General features: G+C 35.9%; 1 protein-coding gene across 3 annotated transcripts in view; it reads left to right on the forward strand.

Annotated features, from left to right (window-relative positions):
* The first annotated feature begins 822 nt into the window (after positions 1-822).
* The window catches only part of CFI (complement factor I), a 50824-nt gene continuing 30888 nt past the window's right edge, over positions 823-20758 (forward strand). Inside the window, exons 1-3 of one of the 3 annotated variants that reach the window (XM_072755485.1) lie at positions 823-1041; positions 2701-2859; positions 14042-14083. In XM_072755485.1, the coding sequence (XP_072611586.1) occupies positions 985-1041; positions 2701-2859; positions 14042-14083 (258 nt within the window). In that variant the 5' untranslated portion in view covers positions 823-984. The remainder of the gene's footprint in view (positions 1042-2700; positions 2860-14041; positions 14084-20758) is intronic. The other 2 variants (XM_072755487.1, XM_026017582.2) reach the window with 2 other exon arrangements.

Genomic DNA, 20758 nt, shown 5'->3' on the forward strand with positions numbered 1-20758 from the left:
CAGTCTAACCACTCCTGCCTGACCCAGAGACACTGTGACAGGCCACACTCACTCCAGAGCTCCCCGTGAGTTAACCAGGGCTTTGTTGAACCTGCATTGCGGTCTCACTTTTCTCTCTGCTCACTCCTGCTTAATCTCCCTTCCTTTCACTGAAGTTAATTTCTAACTTGTAGCCCCAACTCTGTCTCATGTCTGCTTCAGGAAAACCCTAACATTTATTTCACAAATAAAAATGAATCCTGCACTACACTCGGTGCTGGGGCAATAAAACTTATGTTTTAAAGTTTTCTATGCTGGGGTACCTGGGTGGCTCAGTCAGTTAAGCATCTGCCCTCACCTTGGGGAACCTATGGTCTCTGGGTACTGGAATCAAGCCCCACATTGGGCACCCTGCTCATCTGCTTCTCCTTCTCTCTCTTGTCTCCTCCCCGCTGCTCATACTTTGTCTCCCTCTCTCTCAAATAAGTAAAATAGTTTTTTAAAAAAGTTTTCTATGCTCAGACAATATAATTTGATCACAGCATAACGGATGCAAGGTAAAGGAAATGTTTTGTTCAGGATATTTACTGTATTCTTCACAGCCTTCAACATGATATACTTTTACTCATCTCCTTATCTTCAAACTTAAGGGAAAACACTCTTAATTTTATTTTGCCAAAAACACAAGCAATTTTCTTTCAGTGTAGTTTCTGTCTTCTCTAAAAAAGCAAAATTGAAGGGCAGTCTATTAACAAACTGTGGAAATTATTTTCCTCTGGAGGAAACATGCTCCCTATTGGTCACCTCACTCAGCTATTTACTGGGAAGGCCTTTTTTGGTTTCAGTTACGGTAAAACTCTGGATTTTAGCCAAATTCTCTGAGTTCAAAAGTGCAAAGCTCTTTAGGAGCCTTGCTCTTTCTAAATATTTTTTCAAAGGTTAAAAATTAAATTTCAAAAGAATATCCAGGGTGGAGAAGAGAGACAGACCCTGAAAGTTTCCAAAATGAAGCTTGTTCATGTTATTTTGTTACATTTGTGCTTCTGCCTAAGTTTTTGCAAGGTAAGTAACTCAATATTTAGCCTATTCTAAGTAGATGTTTTTAATATTATAAGAATGTAAGAAAAATCTTAAGACATGGGTGAAGGGAGGGTAAAATAAAATAAGATGAAATCAGACAGGGAGACAAGCCATAAGAGACCCTTAATCATAGGAAACAAACTGAAGGTTGCAGGAGGGGAGGTGGATGGAAGGATGGGGTAACTGGGTAATGGGCATTAAGGAGGACATGTGACATAAAGAGCACTGGGTGTTATATGCGACTGATGAATTACTGATTTCTACCTCTGAAACTAATAATACACTATATGTTAATTAATTGAATTTAAATTTTAAAAATTTAAAAAAAAATAAATTTAAAAAATTTAAAATAAGTAAAAAAGAGAAAAATCTTAAATGTATTATTTTGACTTTAGAGATTACATAGTTCAGATACCAACAGTGGCAATATATAGTCAGTAACAAAGATTTTGTGTTAATATCTTGATGAAAGTGCTTTAAGAAATTGCTTTTTTTTTCATGTTCTCTTATCTGTGCATAGAAATTAATTGAATGAGAATTTTACTAATAGAGATCTATAATTTACAGTCATTGTATTAAATCAAAAAGTATTTACCAAATCCTTCTACATGCAAGGTATAGTACTGGGAAAATAGCATGTCTGATCTCTTCCTTCAACAGCCCTTCGGTACAGTGGTAGAAAGATGACATGACAATGAGAAAGTAATAAGATTTAAATAAATTTGAGAAGGAACTGTTGCAAGATATTCAATTGCCAAAAATGTTGTAAATATCATGTGCCAAAGGACTTTAATGAGGGGAAAAAATCCCTACCTGTTAAGAGACCAGGAAGAGTCTATGGACCAAGTGGGATTTGAGCTGGATTCGTAATTCTGGATTAGTGTAGAGAAACAGAGTAACTTTCACCCTTTTCATACCAGTTATATGGTAGAAGGATAGTAAAACATTAGTTTCCTCCAGGTGAATAAATCCATTTGATCAGAATGGAGACAGGGGGAAAGTTGAGCAGTCAAAACTGATAGGACAGATTATAGCCAGGCTGGAAGATCACATATTAAGTTATATAGGTTTAAGATATTTTAGACAATTATTGATTATTGCCTACTTTTGTGGTCAAAGCACTTTGAAACAGTGTTACAAAAGCTGTTTTGTCTTAATGCCAGTTTAAAGAAGCAAATATTTAAAGAAAACTACCTAAGAAATCAGAATTACAAAAAAATTTAAAAATAAAAAAATAAAATAAATAAATCAGAATTACTTACTTTAAATAAGTTCTTGTAACTTCTAAAATATATATGCAATGTTTGTAACAGAACAAATGAAAATAAACTAAGTGCTCATTCATAAGAAATTGATTCAATTATTGTACATCTATAAATTAACTATCATGTAGCTATTAAAATGACACATTATATATTTATTGAGACAAAAGCCCTTACTAAAATCTTATTTTTGTTAAAGAAGAAAATATACACACATTTATGTACCTGTGTGTACACACACACACACACACGCACACACGAATACATAAATATAGCTGCTCATATAAACAGCAATTTAAAAGTTCCTGGGGGGTATATATCAAATAGATACCAGTTGGTATCTTTTTTTTTTTAATTTAATTTTATTTATTTATGATAGGCACATAGTGAGAGAGAGAGAGGCGCAGAGACACAGGCAGAGGGAGAAGCAGGCTCCATGCACCGGGAGCCCGACGTGGGATTCGATCCCGAGTCTCCAGGATCGCGCCCTGGGCCAAAGGCAGGCGCCAAACCGCTGCACCACCCAGGGATCCCACCAGTTGGTATCTTAAGTAATGAGATTACTGGTGATTTTTACTTTTTGTTTTATACATTTATGAATTTTCAGAATTCAGAAATTCTGTTTTATGCATTATTCATCTTATTTTTTAAAGATTTTATTTCTTTATTCAGGAGAGACACAGAGAGAGAGGCAGAGACATAGGCAGAGGGAGAAGCAGGATTCCAGTGGGGAGCCTGATGTAGAATTTGATCCTAGGACCCAAGATCACGACCTGAGCCAAAGGCAGATGCTCAACCACTGAGCCACCCAGGTGTCCCCATTATTCATCTTTTTAAAATCCAAATAAATGCATGTTATTTTAGAATCAGGAAAAACTTGTTTTTGAGAAAAAGACATTTTAGTCACATTTTCTATTCCCAGAACAAAACCAATAAATAGCAAAATAGTATTTTTAATTCTATTCCCAGAACAAAACCAATAAAAAACAAAATAGTATTTTTCACCTGCAGAAAGGGAGCCTCTTTTACTGAATAATCATCCAATAATAAAGTTGTCTTCTTTTCTTTAAAAAACAGAATTTTGTAGGAATTACCATATTTGTGAAAATTTCAGAACTTCTTAAAATATTAGTTTATAAAAGAAAATGTAATACTAGGAGAAAACTTTTTAAATGGAAGTTACCATACAGACAACATGTCTTCAAATGTGTTCAAAGAAGTTTTAAAATGTGTCTACATTTTCTAAATGAAAATATGTACATCTGGAAGAAATTTTTGTGATTTTGAAAGTGGAGACCAGATTTCCCTCTAAGGAATAAAAAGTCCCACACCCTTTTTTATATCAAAACTTTTTGATGGACTTATTTGTTTTTTGTTTTTTGTTTTTTTTGATGGACTTATTTGAAGGTGAATTATGTCAATGACAAGAGTGAACTGGTGTGAGATAAACAGGATTTTCTGAATAGTGAGAGAATTCTGGTTTTGCTGCCCAGATGTAGAGATAAGGGGACTCAGGTTTCTCTGGGAGATAAAACCAGAACAGAGGGCTTGGCTGCTGCATTAATGACCAACATATATTAAAGAATAGGGAAGCCAAATGTTTCATTCAATATGGTTGTTCAATACTGTGGGAGTATTGTACTGTAACATAAACCCCGACCAAAACCCCAAAATTTTATTTACCCTAAAAGTTTATTACAAGCCTAAGTTTATATCAGTAATATTTTGGAAAGAAAGAATTAGGGTGTGTTCAGCAGAGTGATGAGATGATGGAAAGACAATATGCACAGGAAGCAACACACAATGCAGAGAGTGAGTGAGGTCAGCAAAAATGGCAGAGTAGGCAAATCCAAACACTTCACACACACACACACACACACACACACACACACACACACACACACACACAATCATGCAGTCTCTCAGGGCCAACTTTGTCAGAACTCTAGTTATTAATCAAAGGCTACAGCATCCAAGTAAACACTGAATGAAGAAAAAGGCAGCTTAAAAATGGTAAGAAAGCTCTGTGTCATTTCTACTTGACTTTGCCCTACCCTGTCCCCAGTTCAGTGGCAGTCTTGAAGATGGCAGTCCACATGTGGAACTCTTATCCCTAGCTCTAGAAGGAGCAGAGCAGAATTTATTTAAAAAGAATAGGGTTTGTTCTAACCTGCCTGGGGGATACTGGAAAGACTGACCAAATATATTTGTCTTTGTTTTGCCTAATTTAGAACTCAACTCAGAGTGGAAAGGCGGTGATCATTCCTCAAAAACATTGTGAAGCACTAAACAACATGCAGCTACCTAGACCAAAGATTACGGTTGAGACAAACAGGAGAGTGCCAAAGCTTGGAGAAAAAATTAGGGAGAGGGTTTCTATGGGAAATTGGACCATTTAAAAGTCCCCGTGAATACTTGGGAATTTAAAAAGCAACACACATGCCCAGGGTAGAATGCATGCTCAGAAAAGATCTAGGAAGACCCTAAGCCTATACTTCTAGTTGATCTCTAGGCTCAGTGCAAGCATGAAGTGAAGGCTAGGAGATAAATTGTAAATGGCCTGGCTAAGTGTAGAAGGGGCCATTCTTCTACAAAAGAAAAAAAAAGAGGTTTTTTGTTGTTATTGATTTAAGGAATTTCTTATTCTTTTTATTTTATTTCTCCTCTCATTTCCCTTTTCCTTTTCCTTTTCCTTCTCTCTCTCTCTCTCTCTCTCTCTCTCTCTCTCTCTCTCTCTCTCTCTCTTTCCCTCTCTCTCTCTCACTCAAAGAAATATTTGTCCAAACACTAGCTTACTGCAAGGTAAAGGAACAGAAACTTCAGACACCACACATCACAAAAAACAAACTTCCTACAAAAACAGTTTAGAAAACTCAATAAACAAACAGCTACAGTGTACAGCAAGGAAGAAAAGCAAACCTTGAGTAGAAGGAAAAATATGATTTCAAGAGTTACTACATTGTAATATTCAAAATGTCTATTTTTAACAAAAAAATATTAAGCATGCAAGGAAACAAAATGTATCCCATTTATAGGAGAAATTAACAGAAATGAGGAAGAACCGACTTGGGAATTACTAGGGAAAGACTTTAAATCAACTAACTTAAATATATTCAAAGAGCTAAAGGAAACCAGGAAGATGATGCATGAGCAAACATATAATATCAATGAAGAGATAGAAATCATAAAAAAAAAAAACAATCAGGAATTCTGGAGCCGAAAAGTATAGCAGAAATAAAAAACTCACTAGAGTTTTAATAGTAGAGTGAAGCAGGCAGAAGAGTAAGTGAACTTGATCAGTCAAATTATCCAGTTTGAAGATCAGAAAGAAAAAAACAGAGAAGCTAACATAGCTTAAGACCTGTGGATCACCATTAAGAACACCAAAATATACACACTAGAAACCCAGAGAAGAGAACAGGTTAAAAAGAATATTTGAAGAAATAATAGCCAAAAACTTCCCAAATTTGCTAAAAGATAAGAGTCTACAGATTTAGAAAGCTTACCAGCCTCTAAAAAGATAATGCAAAGAAGTCCACACCAAGACACGTTATAATGAAATTGTTAAAAGCCAAGGAACTAAACAAAATATCTTGAAAGCAGCAAGAGAAAAGTAACTCATCATGAGCAAAAGATTTTCAATAAGATTAGAAGTATATTTCTCATTAGAAACCATTGAGGCATGGAGAAGAGAGTGGAATATTTTTAAAGTGCTGAAAGAAAAGACTGTCAATGACGAATTCTATATTGAAAAAAACTATCCTTTAAAAATGAAGGAGAAATTAAGACATTTTCAGATTAATTGATGGAGTTAGTCATTGGTAAATAAGAAATTCATTATGAGAAAGATAGTCCTGCAGGCTGACCAAAAAATACACTAGACAGTAACTGGAAGCCACAAGAAGAAATAAATAACTTCAATAAAGATAACTAAATACAAAGGTAAATACAAAGGCTGGCATAATTTCATTTTTGGTTTGGAGCACCTCTTTGTATTTCACATGATTTAAAAGAAGAATGTATAAAAATAATGATAAATCTATATTAGTAGGCATACAATGCATAAAGATGAATATATGGCCATAACAACATAGAAGAGGAGATGGACCTATATAAGACCAGGGTTTTTATCTACTCTTGAAGTGAGGTTGGTATCAATTCAAACTAAATTGTTATACATTTAAGATGTTAAGTATAATCTCCATAGCAACCACAAAGAAAATCTTAAAAATATACATAAAAGATGTAAGAAGAAAATCAAAATAGTTCACTATAAACAAATCAACTAAACAGAAAAGGCCATAACAGAAGACATAAAGAATACAAAGTTGTAATACAGAGAACAAATTGCAAAATGGTTAAAATAAGGCCTTCCTTATAAACAAATATAAGTAGGTTAAATTCTCCAATGAAAGGTAGAGACTGGCAGAATTTATTTTTTAAAAAACTAAATGTGATCCAACTATATGCTATCTACAAGAGACTCACTTTAGATCCAAAGACATAAATAGATTGAAATGAAAGGGTGGAAAACAATATTCCATGCAGATAGCAACCAAAAGAGAACTAGAAGTGGCCACACTAATGTCAGATAAAATTAACCTTAATTTTGTCTTGTTATGAGAGACAAAGAACACTAGATATTGACAAAAGAATTCATTTAAAATGTATAATTATAAACATACACATACCAAATAGTAAAGCCCAAAATATATGAGACAATGACATAATTGAAGGGAAGAAAAGAATTCTAATAATAGTTGGGGACTTCTATATCCCACCTTCCATAATGGATAGAAAATCTAAACAGAAGACAAATAAGAAAATAGAGGATTTTAATAACACTATAAATCAACCTAACCTAACAACTAGACATACAGAGCACTACACTCAACAAAAGAAGAATACACATTTTTCTCAAGTGCACATAGAACATTCTCCAGCATAGCCCATATGTTAAGCCACAGCACATGTCTCAAATCTAAAAATATTGAAATCCTTAGAAAGAGTTCCTCGAAAGATAATGGAATAAAGCTAGAAATCAGTAACAGAAAGAAAACTGGAAAATTCACGAATATGTGGAAATTAAGCAATGTACTCTTAACCAGTGGTCAAAGAAATCACAAAGTAAATTAGAAAATACTTAGAAATGAATGAAAGCAAAAATACAACATACCAAAACTTTCGAGATGTGGCAAAAGCAGTTCTCACAGGGAAATTTATAGCAGTAAATGCCTACATTAAAAAATAACAAATATCCTTAATCAAAAATCTAACCTTACACCTTAAAGAACCAGAAAAAGAAGAGCAAAATAAATCCAAAGCTAGGAAAAGGAAGGAAATAATAAAGATTAGAATGGGGAGTTTTTATCATGAACGAATAAAGAATTTTGTCAAATGCTTTATATTTCTGTTAATTTGGTTGTTAATTTCTCTTTCATCTCTGATTTTATTTCTTTGAGTCCTCCATTTTTTCTTGATGAGTCTGGCTAAAGTTTATCAATTTTGTTTATCTTTTCAAAGAACCAACTCTTGATTTTACTGATTTTTTTTCTATCTTTTTAGTCTCTATTTCATTTATTCCCTCTCTGATCTTTATTATTTCCTTCCTTCCAACAACTTTGGGCTATGTTTGTTCTTTTCTAGTTCCTTTAGGTGTTAGATTAGATTGTTCATTTGAGATTTTTCTTTTTTCTTCAGGTAGATCTGTATCACTAAAAATGTCCCTCTTGGAACTGCTTCTGCTGTATCCCAAAGATATGGGACCATTATGTCTTCATTTTCATCTGTCTCCATGTATTTCTTTATTTCCTCTTTGATTTCTTCACTGATCCATTGGTTGTTTAGTAGCGTGTTGTTTAGCCTCCAAAAAAGGAGGAAGAAGGGAAGGAAGAGGAGGAGAAATTGTAGGTGGGAAAAATAAATAGTAACATAATAGATTCAACTAAACAAAAATTTGGTTCTTTGAAAAGATCAAATGAACACACCTTAACTAGACTGACATAAAAAGACACAAATAAAATCAGAAAGTGGACACATTACTGTTGACCTTACCGAAATCAAAAGACTGATAAAAGGGTACTATGAACAATTATATGCCAATATATTAGATAACCTAGATGAGTAGCCAAATTCCTACAAACACACACATTACCAAAACTGAATCAAGAAGAAATAGTAAACCTGAACAGACAAGCAACAAGAGATGAATCAGGAATTTTTAAAAATTTCATCAAAGAAATATCCAGTATCAGATGGCTTCACTACTAAACACTGAAAGAATTAACACTAATTCTTCTCAAACTCTTCCCCCCAAAAAAGAAAAGAAGTAAATACTTCCTAATTCATGAGTCCAAAATCACTCTGATAATAATGTCAAAGATACAACAAGATACAAAGCAGAGATAAAAGCTACTGTCGTCATTGACCTCCTCCTCATATCAAATATTCCCAGATATTTCCAGCATTCATCATTCCTTTGTATGGATCCAGATTGCCATCCAGCATAATTTTCTTTCTGCTTAAAGGGATTTTTAAAAAACTTTTCTGTTAAGGCAAATATACTGGTGATTAATTTTTCAGTTTTGTATCTAAAGAGGTTGTTATTTGCCTTAAACTTTTAATGATATTTTTGTTAGGAATAGATTTATATGTTGATAGGGCTCCCTACACACACACAGTATATTTTAACTGTTACTCCACTGTCTTCTCATTTGCATTAGTGATGAGACCTCTGCTGTCACACTTACCTTTGTTCCTTTGCCCATGATGTGACTCTTTTCTTTGGCCCTTTTGAAGATTTTCTCTTTATCTCTGGTATTTGAAAATTTGAATATGATGCCTTAATGGAGTTTCCTTCATGTTTCTTCTGCTTGAGATTCATTCAACTTGTTGGAACTGTGGATTTTTATTTTTCATCACATTTAGAAAAATGTCAGCCCTTATTACTTCAAATATATTTTTTGTTCCTATCTCACTCCCTTCTCCTTTGGAACTCCAATTACACATAAAACATGCCACTTGAATTTGTTGCACAGCTCACTCATACCTTGTTTGATAAATCTTTAGGTTTTCTAATCTTTTCTTCTGCCAAGACCTACTTGTCGTTAGTTCCATCCAGTATATTTTTTTAATCTCAAATATTGTAGTTTTCAACTCTAGAAGTTCAATTTGGATCTCTTATATATCTTTCATGTTTCTACTTAACGCTTTAAACATATGAACTACAGTTATAATAAATATTTAAATATCTTTACCTGCTAAATCTAACATCTATACTAGCATTCTGGGTGTATTTCAGTTGATTGGTTTTTCTCATTATGAGTCATTTTGCTGCATCTTTGCCTGCCTAGTAATTTTGGGGGGTGCCAGATATTATGAATTTTACTCTACTGTATGAGAGTATTTTTGTATGCTGAGTACTCTACTGCTGAGTATTTTTGTATGCCTATAAACATTCTTGAACTTTGTTCTGAGATGTTTAAGTTACTTGAAAACAGTTTGACCCTTTCAAGTCTTGCTTTAAACATTTTTACGTAGGACCAGAATAATACTCAGTTTATTTTTTTATATTTTATTTATTCATGAGAAACACAGAGAGAGAAGCAGAGACATAAGCAGAGGGAGAAGCAGGCTCCTCGAGGGGAGCCCGATGTGGGACTCTATCCTGAGACTCCAGGACCATGCCCTGAGCTGAAGGCAGATGCTCAACTGTTGAGCCACCCAGGTGTCCCTAGCACTCAGTTTAGAACTAATTATTCCACACTACTGAGGCAAGATCCTCTGTGTACACCTCCAAATGCCCCATGAATTACAAGTGGTAAGAATTAGCACTATTCATGGCCCTGTTTGAATGTGGTCCCTATCACCTAGAATTCTTTTCGGTGGTTCTTTCCCCAGTCTGAAGTAGTTTCTTCACACTCAGGTGCTGATGAATACTTGCTGAACACTCAGAGGGGATCTGCTAAGGAGCTCCAAAGTTCTTTTTTCTATTCCATTCACTTCTTTACAGTATTCAATTCTTTGAATTCTAACTGCTTTGGTCTCCTCAGACTCTCAAATCTTTTTCCTCAGCTCAGGGAGTCCCTTGGGCTCAGCTCAAGTTCCCTCCCTCTGTACCACAGTCATGGAACTCTCAAGGCAATCAAATGGAGCAATTATAGGTCTTCTTCATTTACTTCTAGACTCTCAGGGATCACTACCTTTCTTCACCTGGTGTTCAGTATCTTGAAAATCATTGCTATGTTTTGCCCATTTCTTAGTTGTTTTAGGCTGAAGCATAAACCTGGTTCCTATTATTTAATCTTGACTGGAAACAGAAGAATTCCTATTTAATTTAATTTTAATTAATTTTAATGTAGGTAGCCATATCTGGCCAGTGGCTCTTGTATTAGTACAGTTAACAATTGCTGGGGTTACTGAGATTGAGATTTTAAAATACAAATGTAAACCTCAAATGGGTGTATTTTTTAAAACATATCCTTTAATAGACATTGTGTTATAAATGCAAGTTAATTCAGTCAATTCTCAGTTCAGCCCTGATAGAGGCAGTCTCATAAATTGGAATTGTTCAGGTCATTTTAGTATAGTTCCTGTCTCCAAACTCTGTGTTATCACATTTTTCTGAATGTGAATAAACAGTATTGTCACAGTGAATTACAAGGATGAAGAAACAGAAGGAGAGTTTTCAGTTTTTTCATTCTAATGACCATTTGGAATTTTTATTTTTAAAATATAAAATAGCAAAAAAGTGCAGACCAAAAGGTGTGCCAAGAGCAAACAACAGTACATGCAGGACATATTTTACAAAATTTGAATAATATCTTTAAAATGAAATTTATTCCTTTTTTATCAATGTATTTAATTGTTGTTAAACTGAAAAATTATTATTCATTACAATAACAGACCTATACATAGGTGTAATTTTTTTCTTCTTCATCAAAGACAAATATGTAGTTAAAAATATTTATCTATTTTTTTCCTTATTTGTTTTTTTTAAAGATTTTATTTATTCATGAGAGACACAGATAGAGAGTGAGAGGCAGAGACACAGAGAGAGGAGAAGCAGGCTCCATGCAGGAAGCCTGATGCAGGACTCAATCCTGGGACTCCAGGATCATGCCCTGGGCCGAAGGTACCAAACCACTGAACCACCCAGGGATCCCTATTTTTTCCTTATTTGTATTGTGTTTTTTACTTTTATTTTTTACAAACAGGGTGTATATATATATATAATATATATATTATATGTAATATGTATATGAATTTCAATGACAGAAAATATTTGCTGTTCACATTTTTCTGCATAATTTATTGTTCATTTCTTTCATGGTTTTTATTGGAAATAATTTTTTTGTATAGGGAATAGTGTTTTGGAAGTTTCCGTTCTGAGGGCACCTGGTGGCTCAGCTGGTTGAGTGTTGAATTCTTGGTTTCCACTCAGGTCATGATCTCAGGGTCATGAGATTGAGCCTGGCATTGGGCTCCACGCTCGAGCTCATGCCCCTCTGCGATTCTCTCTCTTTTCTCTCTCTTCCCCCCACTCACTCTCACTCTATTTTGCTCTCTCTCTCTAAAAAAAAAAAAATCTTTTTTAAAAAAGTATCTGTTTAGTGTGTCAAAAACTCTAGGCTTGCCATTTGTCAGTAGACAAACAATTTTTTGCAACTCTTATTCCAAGGTGCTAGTTTCTTTAATATATAGACTTCCTATAAAACAAACAAACAAAAAAAAGGCCAAACAAACAAACAAAAAAAACAATCCAATATACATCAGCAAAAGATATGATTAGTGCATGGAGAAAGAAATAAAAATCTCAAAGTTTGAGCATATTGAAAGATGTTCAGCCTCACTCATTGGGTAAATTGCAAATAAAACTGTATGTACTCTGATAACATTTTTATATACCAAATTGGCAAAGATAAAAAAGTTAGTGAGGTATATGTTCTGTGGTCAAGATTATGGAAAATAGGCACTGTCTGATATCAAGGTTGGGAATGCAAATGAAAACGAACTCTATAAAGAGAAATTAGGCAATATCTTTCAAAGTTAAAAGTGCTGATTTTTAAAAATTTCACTCCCAGGTTAAGTACTGACAGATATATTTAGTATAGTGGGAAATGACGTGTATTATGTAAAAAGATTCACTATAACTTTGATTATAATGACAAAACATTAGAAAGGGCCACTGGTTGCAAATTGCACTGGCGTTGGGGGGCAGAGTTAGAAAATAAAACATGGGCTCATGTACAATAATGATCTCTGGAAAGATTCACAAAGAGCTATTAAGTGGTTGACTCCGAGGTGGACCTTGGTAAGTTAAATGGATAAGGGAAAAAAGGAAATATACTTTTTATAGGCACCCTTTTGAACCTGTTTGTAATATTCCTTTGTGTTTCCTATTTTTTTAATTAATTAAAAATGAAAACAACAACAAAATTTCAGCCATCTTAAAAAACAAAACTGTTTTCATATTAAAAAACAAAACTGTCATAATAAAAATAAGGCCAAAAAACTAGGCCAAGGATTTTTTTTAAATCTCTGAGGCAAAAATAATGGAATTGACCCCAAAGCAATACTCCCAATTTTTAAAGAAAAGAGTAGAATGCCCACCTTACCTGCACACATCGTACAACCATTTTTCTACCATTTCCAAAAACAACATACTGGTCCTGGGCCAAATGGTATAGTTATTTTAAAAATAAAACAAACAACAACAAAAATAACAAAATTCAAATTCTTTGTTAAGTATTCATCATTTAGTATTAGTAGAGAAACATTACTTTTTTATCTGAATAGGGTGGCTGCTGGTTAAATATCTGGTTGTCAGGGTATCAGAGCATGACTTTATATCAGAAACAGGTATGATAAAAGATGGACAGATCCAAGGAGAGGAAAAGATTATAGAAAAAAATTGCTAGTGAAGACCAGGATGAGAAGACACTGAGGCCACAGGAGGCCTAAAACTCTCCAAATGGAAAGACTTCCCATACGGTTAACTTTCAGGATATGAGTTTATTCACTTCTGGAAGAAAGACAAAATGCTATATTGTTTGCCCTTTTTGAATCTTTTCCATTTTTTTCTCTCAATATTTTCCAGGGAAATGATGATTATACCAGATAGTTAATGTCATAATAATAAAATCACCACAAAATCTCAGTTTCAGAAAATTTATTTAATATACTAGGCTGCAGGTTGGCTGGTGATCAGCTGACCTAAATTGGGCTTAAGTAGAGTGATTCTTCTTTGTTTGCCTAGCTATATTCTTCTCATAGCTATGGCAGAGAAGCAAAAGGACAAACCTAATTGGACAAATACTTTCCAATCTCTTGTGTAACACCTACTGACTGCTTGTTAATTAAAGCGAGTCACATGGCCAGACCCAGAGTCTACAGTTAAGAAAATACACCTTTCCCCCAGCAAATGACTGGAATGCAGGGAGGCTAGAATTGGGGCCACTTACAATCTACCACAGTTACTATCATATTTGCATTTCCATAGGGTCTTAAATGTTCATTCATGTTTTCCCATGTATTTTTCATTTGATCCTTGGAATAGCTCTGTGAGAATATTATTTTTATTTTCTACATTTTACAGAAGAACAGAATCAGAAAGTAGTCATTTACCCAAGTTCACACAGCTACCTAGCAGTACAAGCAGGAATTGGTGACCTTTTCTGTACTTTGGTCATAGTTGATCATTCTTTTTCCTTTGTTTATAGGATACAGATGAAAACCAAAAACAATGGATAAGGAACACCCAGGTAAAGTTATACAGCTATGTACCAGGGTAAATAAGGGATTGTTTGCTTCCTGTTTTCTAATTACCAACCACCGATCTAAAATTGTTTCATTGTCGTCCTGCCTAGAATAAAAAAGACAAAATTCAAGTCAAAATAATCATTACATCATTGCAAATACCAAGGGCCAAAACAAAACAAAACAAAACATATCCATATACACAAAAAAGCAATAGTAACAGAAGAGTTGAGTCATGTTTTATAGATGAGTAGACTATAGTCATAATTGCTAAAAATTTTTGGACATGTGCTTCTAGTATATGTAAATATATTTACTTATCAATAATAAATATACTGCTATATACATAATGCAGCTTAAAAAACAAATACAATTTGGGACACCTGTGTGGCTCAGCAGTTGGAGGACTACCTTCGGTTCAGGGCATGATCCGGGGTCAGGGAATTAGGTCCTGCATTGGGCTCCTGGTGGGGAGCCTACTTCTCCCTCTGCCTGTGTCTCTGCCTCTTACTCTGTGTTTCTCATGAATAAATAAAATCTTTAAAAAAATACAATTTTAAGCACATAAATAATATTTTAATAATTTTCAACAATCTTTAATATAATAATATCATTAAACACACTTCATTATTTTTTAAATTTTTCATTTGATTTCATGGCATATTAGCTGCAAAAGATAGTTCACAAGGAGCAAAATGCACAATAAACACATAGGGAGAGGTTCATCATTAATGATATAAATCTATATTTAAATACTCATTTTAATATTACTGATTGAGGGGACAGGGCTGACTTCATATAGTACTTAATTAACTTTTCATTATTTTTAACCCTGCCATGTGGCTGATGAACTGCTCCTACTGGGGTTAGAAGTGTCGACTCTGCCATTCGCTTATCTGTGGGTGTTGCAGTTGGGTATTATTTTCAATCCAGCATTCATTTCACTGTACAAATGTATATGATCTTCTATCTTAAAACAAAAACCCTCTCTTGACTTAATACCCCCTTCCAATTATTGCCCCATTTCTCTGTGCCTCTTTACATTTAAACTCTCAAAAATTTGCTGTGCTCAGTTTCTCTTTTTCCATTATTTCTTGAACCCAGTCAGACTTGAGTTCCCACCATTCCAACAAAATTGCATTTCCCAAGGTCACCATTTAACTAAAGAAGCATTAAACACAGCTGCCGGCCACTCCTTCCTTCTCCTTGCTACTGTGCACTATTTTCTATTTATTTGTTTTTTACTTCACTGACCACATCTTCTCATTTCCTTTTCTAACTCTCCATCATCTCCTCAACTTCAAAATATTGGGAGGCTCACATCCTCCAATGGCTTTATATTTCATTTTGAGAATAAGCTGGTCTCTACAGTGAATTTTAAGTCCTATGTGATTGTTCACCCAACCCTCCAGTTCTCTGATCTCACCTCCTCTTCCTCTCCCTCCAGCCACTTACTCCTCTGCAACCACACCAGGTCTCTACACCAAGAGCACATCACCTATGCTTCTCCCCTACAGATTTGGCTAATTCTGACCATGACACCTCACATCTAGGTAGGTGCATGGCTTGCTCACTCACCTTCATATCTCTGCTTCAAGATAAACCTTCCCTGACAATTCCATACAAAAATAGCAGTTTTCTCCCTCACTCTCCCCAATCTCTATCCCTCTTACCTTGTATAACATTTGTCACCTTATGTTATACTGTGCATTTATTCTCTATTCATTTTTGTCAAGGGCAATCTTTCCGTTTGCTTGGAAGTAGAGTAAAATAAGGTTTTAGTAAAACAGTGTTTACCACAAAGATAAACATTAAGAAACCTTTTGATCCATCACCGCATCTTCTACCATCAATCAACCACATATGTGATAGTCTTTTTTTTTTTTTAGTATCTTATTGTGGGAAGGAAGGAAGTGACAGAGTCAATATAATTTCCATGATGATTTAAATAATTTGCTTATTGACTTAACATCTATATACATTCAATGGAAAGACGAGTTTACATAAATGTATGAAGCATAATTTATAATCTCTTTCAGACAAAGACTGGTTTGCAAGTGCATTTGCAAACCCCTTTAATTACATCCTTAGAGATCAACACTGCTCTAGGTATTGAGGATCCATGGATACATGTAACTTACCCCATTCCCTCAGCATTAAAGCCTGCTGTCTTCATGTTTTACACATCAGATAAACAAACTTACTCTTCTGTCCCTGGCTACTGCCCCACAATAACTTTCTAGCTCTCATTTGATTATTGCCATTGACAGCAGCCAGTATGTTGAGCAATGTTAGTCATTACCATGACTAACTTGAAATTTAAAATATAATAATTACTATAAAATTGATTCCAGCTTACCGTGAAAGGTCGTTGGAATAGGAAACTGCTTAATTTCTAACGCAATCTTCTCCGTCATTCTCTGATTATACCTTCTCCTATATCTTCCTCAATTGTGTTTCAACAATATTGTCCCTTTCTCTTACAGCTTCAGTCTTTCCTATTCTGTTAGATTCCTGATCTTAGCCTATAGTTATCATGAAATCTCCTATGTCCTGACAACAGCAAAGTCTCTCTTTATTCTGGGTCCCTTTGTGTTACTATCCCATCCATTTTCCTTCAAACTCTAATACTTAATTCTTCTCTGCTGCAAGCCTACTGATATTCTTCTTCATTTAATTATGTTTATCACATTAATTCATGTGTGTAGTTTACAAAGGCAAATAAGGCTTAAAACCATGGTAATGCTAAAAATGTTTAACAACTGATTGAGCATAGATACTGACCAGTCAGATAAGATCATGAACCAATTATCTTTGCTTATGAAATACCCTTATTGGGCAGCCCCGGTGGCCCAGTGGTTTAGCGCCACCATCAGCCCAAGTTGTGATCCTGGAGACCAGGAATCAAGTCCCATGTCGGGCTCCCTGCAAGGAGCCTGCTTCTCCCTCTGCCTGTGTCTCTGCCTCTTTCTCTCTCTCTCTCTCTCTCTCTCTCTCTGTCATGAATAAATAAATAAAATCTTTTTTAAAAATACCCTATCATACCCATTCTCACCCTGGTTCTCTCCATCCAGAAACAATCACTTTCAAATCATTGCTGTCTCTTCTGCTATTTGTTTCTTTTTTTCTTCTGCTATTTATATCCGAGTCCTTTATAACATGTTCATACAAGCATTTCTTTTAAACAATTGCCTGGATTTTCAGTCACTCCATGTTCTTCAAAAGTACTAATGCCTAAACTTGTCTGGGTTTCTGTGGGATATATATGCTTTATTCTTATGGATTTTCCTCATGAGGCCTTTCAGTTCTCTCTGGTCTGCTAAAACCATTACCACCGGCCCATCTGCTTTGTAGCTTCTAAAATTTTGGTAATACCTCAAGTCTGTAGTCATCTCGTTGCAGGGTAGACTGCGGAGACATTGGGTCCTGAAACTTTGACCCAATCCATCCATCTGGTCAGCCATCTTGGGCCTGTCTGGTTTAATCTGGCTTTCGTGGCTTTGTTTTGGAATGCTGCCAGGACAGGCCTCTGACTTTCCTGATAGCTGGCTATGACTTCTTTCCTGGCTGCCAGGCATCCTGTTAGAACCTAACTAGAGGCCTCTAACACTCTCCCCATTCCATTTGGGTGTAATGGGGTGTAATGTATACCTTATTTTTTAAAATTGTTTTATTCTTACTTTAGTGGCACTTGAAGGGGAAGCAGAGTTTTTTGTTTTTTGTTTTTTGTTTTTTTTTTTTTTTTAAGAATTTTATTTTATTTTATTTATGATAGTCACAGAGAGAGAGAGAGAGGCAGAGACACAGGCAGAGGGAGGAGAAGCAGGCTCCATGCACCGGGAGCCCGACGTGGGATTCAATCCCGGGTCTCCAGGATTGCGCCCTGGGCCAAAGGCAGGCGCCAAACCGCTGCGCCACCCAGGGATCCCTTGTTTTTGTTTTTACAGATTTTTTTGTTTATTTTAGAGAGACAGAGAACATGAGCAGGAGGGAAGGGGCAGAGGGAGAGGGAGAGAGAATCTCAAGCAGACTCTGTGCTGACCACAGAGCCCCACAATGTGCGGCTTGATCTCATGATTCTGAGATCATAAAGTGAGCCAAACCCAAGAGTTTGACACTTATTTTTTTTTTATAAGATTTCTTTTTTTTTTAAATTCTTTTTTTTTTTAATTTTCATTTATTTATGATAGTCACAGAGAGAGAGAGAGAGAGAGAGAGGCACAGACATAGGCAGAGGGAGAAACAGGCTCCATGCACCGGGAGCACGACGTGGGATTCGATCCCGGGTCTCCAGGATCGCGCCCTAGGCCAAAGGCAGGCGCTAAACCGCTGCGCCACCCAGGGATCCCAAGAGTTTGACACTTAACCAACTGAGCCACCCAGACACCCTGGAAGCAGAGATTTTTTTTTTTTTAAAGCCTGTGTTCAATTTCCTGTTTCTAAGTACAAGGTCAATCAAATGGCTACCCTGTACTTCTGCTTCCATTTGCTGGCCTCAACTCTCAAAGGTCTGGTTTCTACCTCTAACACTCAGCTAAGACTACTTCTTTGAGGAGTCCCAGTAATCCTTGTTCATCTAATTCAGTGGCCTTTTTTCAGCCTTCATCTTCTGGAGCTCTCTGCCACAGTAGACACATGGAGCAAAGGACCCCTCTCTGGCTGGGAAGCAAACTCTCTTTTACTTGCTCCACATCTTCAGCTCCTTTAATGTAAATTCTCCTCAATATTCTGTTTTTGTTGGGTTTGTTTTGTTTTGTTGTGTTTTGTTTGCCATTCAGTGAATACCAGGCCCACCATACCCCTTAAAGCAAGTCTGAGAAGCTTTCACCTGAAATGAAGGTCAGAGTTCCAATGATTACAGAGAACTGGACATTGTAGCTGTTGTTATATGATCTTTCCTGGGACTAAAAGCCTTAATTTTTTTATGTTTTCTCTAATCTAAGAATGATTGAAAAGTTATGACACTTGTGCATGTTTCTGTCAATGAGCAAGGAAAAAGGAGACCCGTGAAAGGATTTAAAGGAATAAAGTCTGGAAAGAATTATGTTGTTTTCTACTTGCACCCAATTGGAATATCTCTCTTTCAATATAAGGGTGATACATGGAAGGGTGACAGTTCCTGCTGTCAGGGCACTTACAATCTTCTCAGTGGAAGATATAAGAGCTAAGTAATTACAAAAATTTCAACTCTAATAAGTGCCACAAAAGAAGAACCATGAAGAGTTATGTGACTGGTGGATTTCTTCAGAGATCAATGTGTCAAAAGCCAATTTAGTGAATGACCAATTTGTGAAATTTTCTTCTTTATGTGGCTATTTAATAAAGTTTTGTGAAAAGCATATTAGAATAACTTTTAGAGCTTATGCAAATTCTTGCATGGTTTTAATTGATTGGTTTTTATTTGTTTTCATGACAGCATTCAAAGATTGTTCAATTTGTTTCTGTCCCCACTGGCTGTTATTACAGCTGGAGAACACTGAGAAAGAGAGGGGGACTTGTCACTGAGGACTAGGGAGACCAAAGGACAAGACACTTATCCTCCAGACAGGCCAACTAGGGGACAGAAGCAGCACTGGATTTCCACAACTCATTTTTTTACCCAATTGGTCTGTTCCCAGCCCTCCACATATTTCCTCTGGATTCCTGCAGGTCTAATTGGCCTCCTGCCTGTCTGACCTGATCTCCAATATCTTCCTCAAATGTATATTTGCTTCCTTGCTGAAAGTGACTCCCCTGGGACCTGCTCTCTTATCCTCCACCACCCTCCCTTTCTATTCTCTAGTCTCAATCAAGCCTCCTGTTCTCTTTCTTACAGTCTTGCCTAAAGTACCTACCCACCACCCCCTCTGCCAGCAACTTCTGCTCAGCACCCTCAGAACTCAGCCCAGATCGGTTCTTTCTAGAAATGTTCCCAAGCTTCTTCATCAGGCCAGGGCCCAGAACACTGTTCTAATGGCATTTCCAGCCATCTCTACCAGAGAAATTGTCATTCAGGCTTGCCTGTCTCTCTTTGTGTGTGACAGGGAGTTCTATTCCTCTGGTCCTAGTCTTTCTGTGTTACAGAGTAGTACTTACTAACTCATTTATTGAGTTAATGAATAAATGAGCTAATAATCTGTCTTCCAGGATTTAGACACACACCAGATACCCCTTTGCCAAAAAGTATTGCCAAATGCACATCCTTCAGACACATCATACTCAAACGGTCGCAAACCAAATTCATAATAGCATTATAGATCTTCACTATCACTCAACCTCAAGACCTAGTACCCACCCTCAAACCCTAAATGGATTAAATTGTCCAATCCTATTACTTTTGGTTGCCTGAGTCTCTTTTGAAACCATTCTGATACTCCACTCCTGCTGCCTCTTACCAGTTTCCTGGCCAGTGACCATTCCATTTGAAGCATATGAAACCCCATACACCCATCAGTTGGGACTGCTCTTGATTCCCTGAATACATTCTGCACCACCCCTCTTGTAAACACAGGCTGTAGCACCAGCCCTCTGCTAACATCTGTCCTTCCTTAACTGGCTCAAATGCTATCACCTCCATGAGGTCTTTTTAAATTCCTTAGAAATACTAACTCTCTTCCACTCTGGTTCTCCGAGAGTACTGTGTTGTGTCTACCACTGTTATATCAATTACCACAGTCTGCCTTGTACCCCAGTTGCAATGT

Source organism: Vulpes vulpes, chromosome 4 (genome assembly GCF_048418805.1).
Source record: "Vulpes vulpes isolate BD-2025 chromosome 4, VulVul3, whole genome shotgun sequence".
NCBI lineage: Eukaryota > Metazoa > Chordata > Mammalia > Carnivora > Canidae > Vulpes > Vulpes vulpes.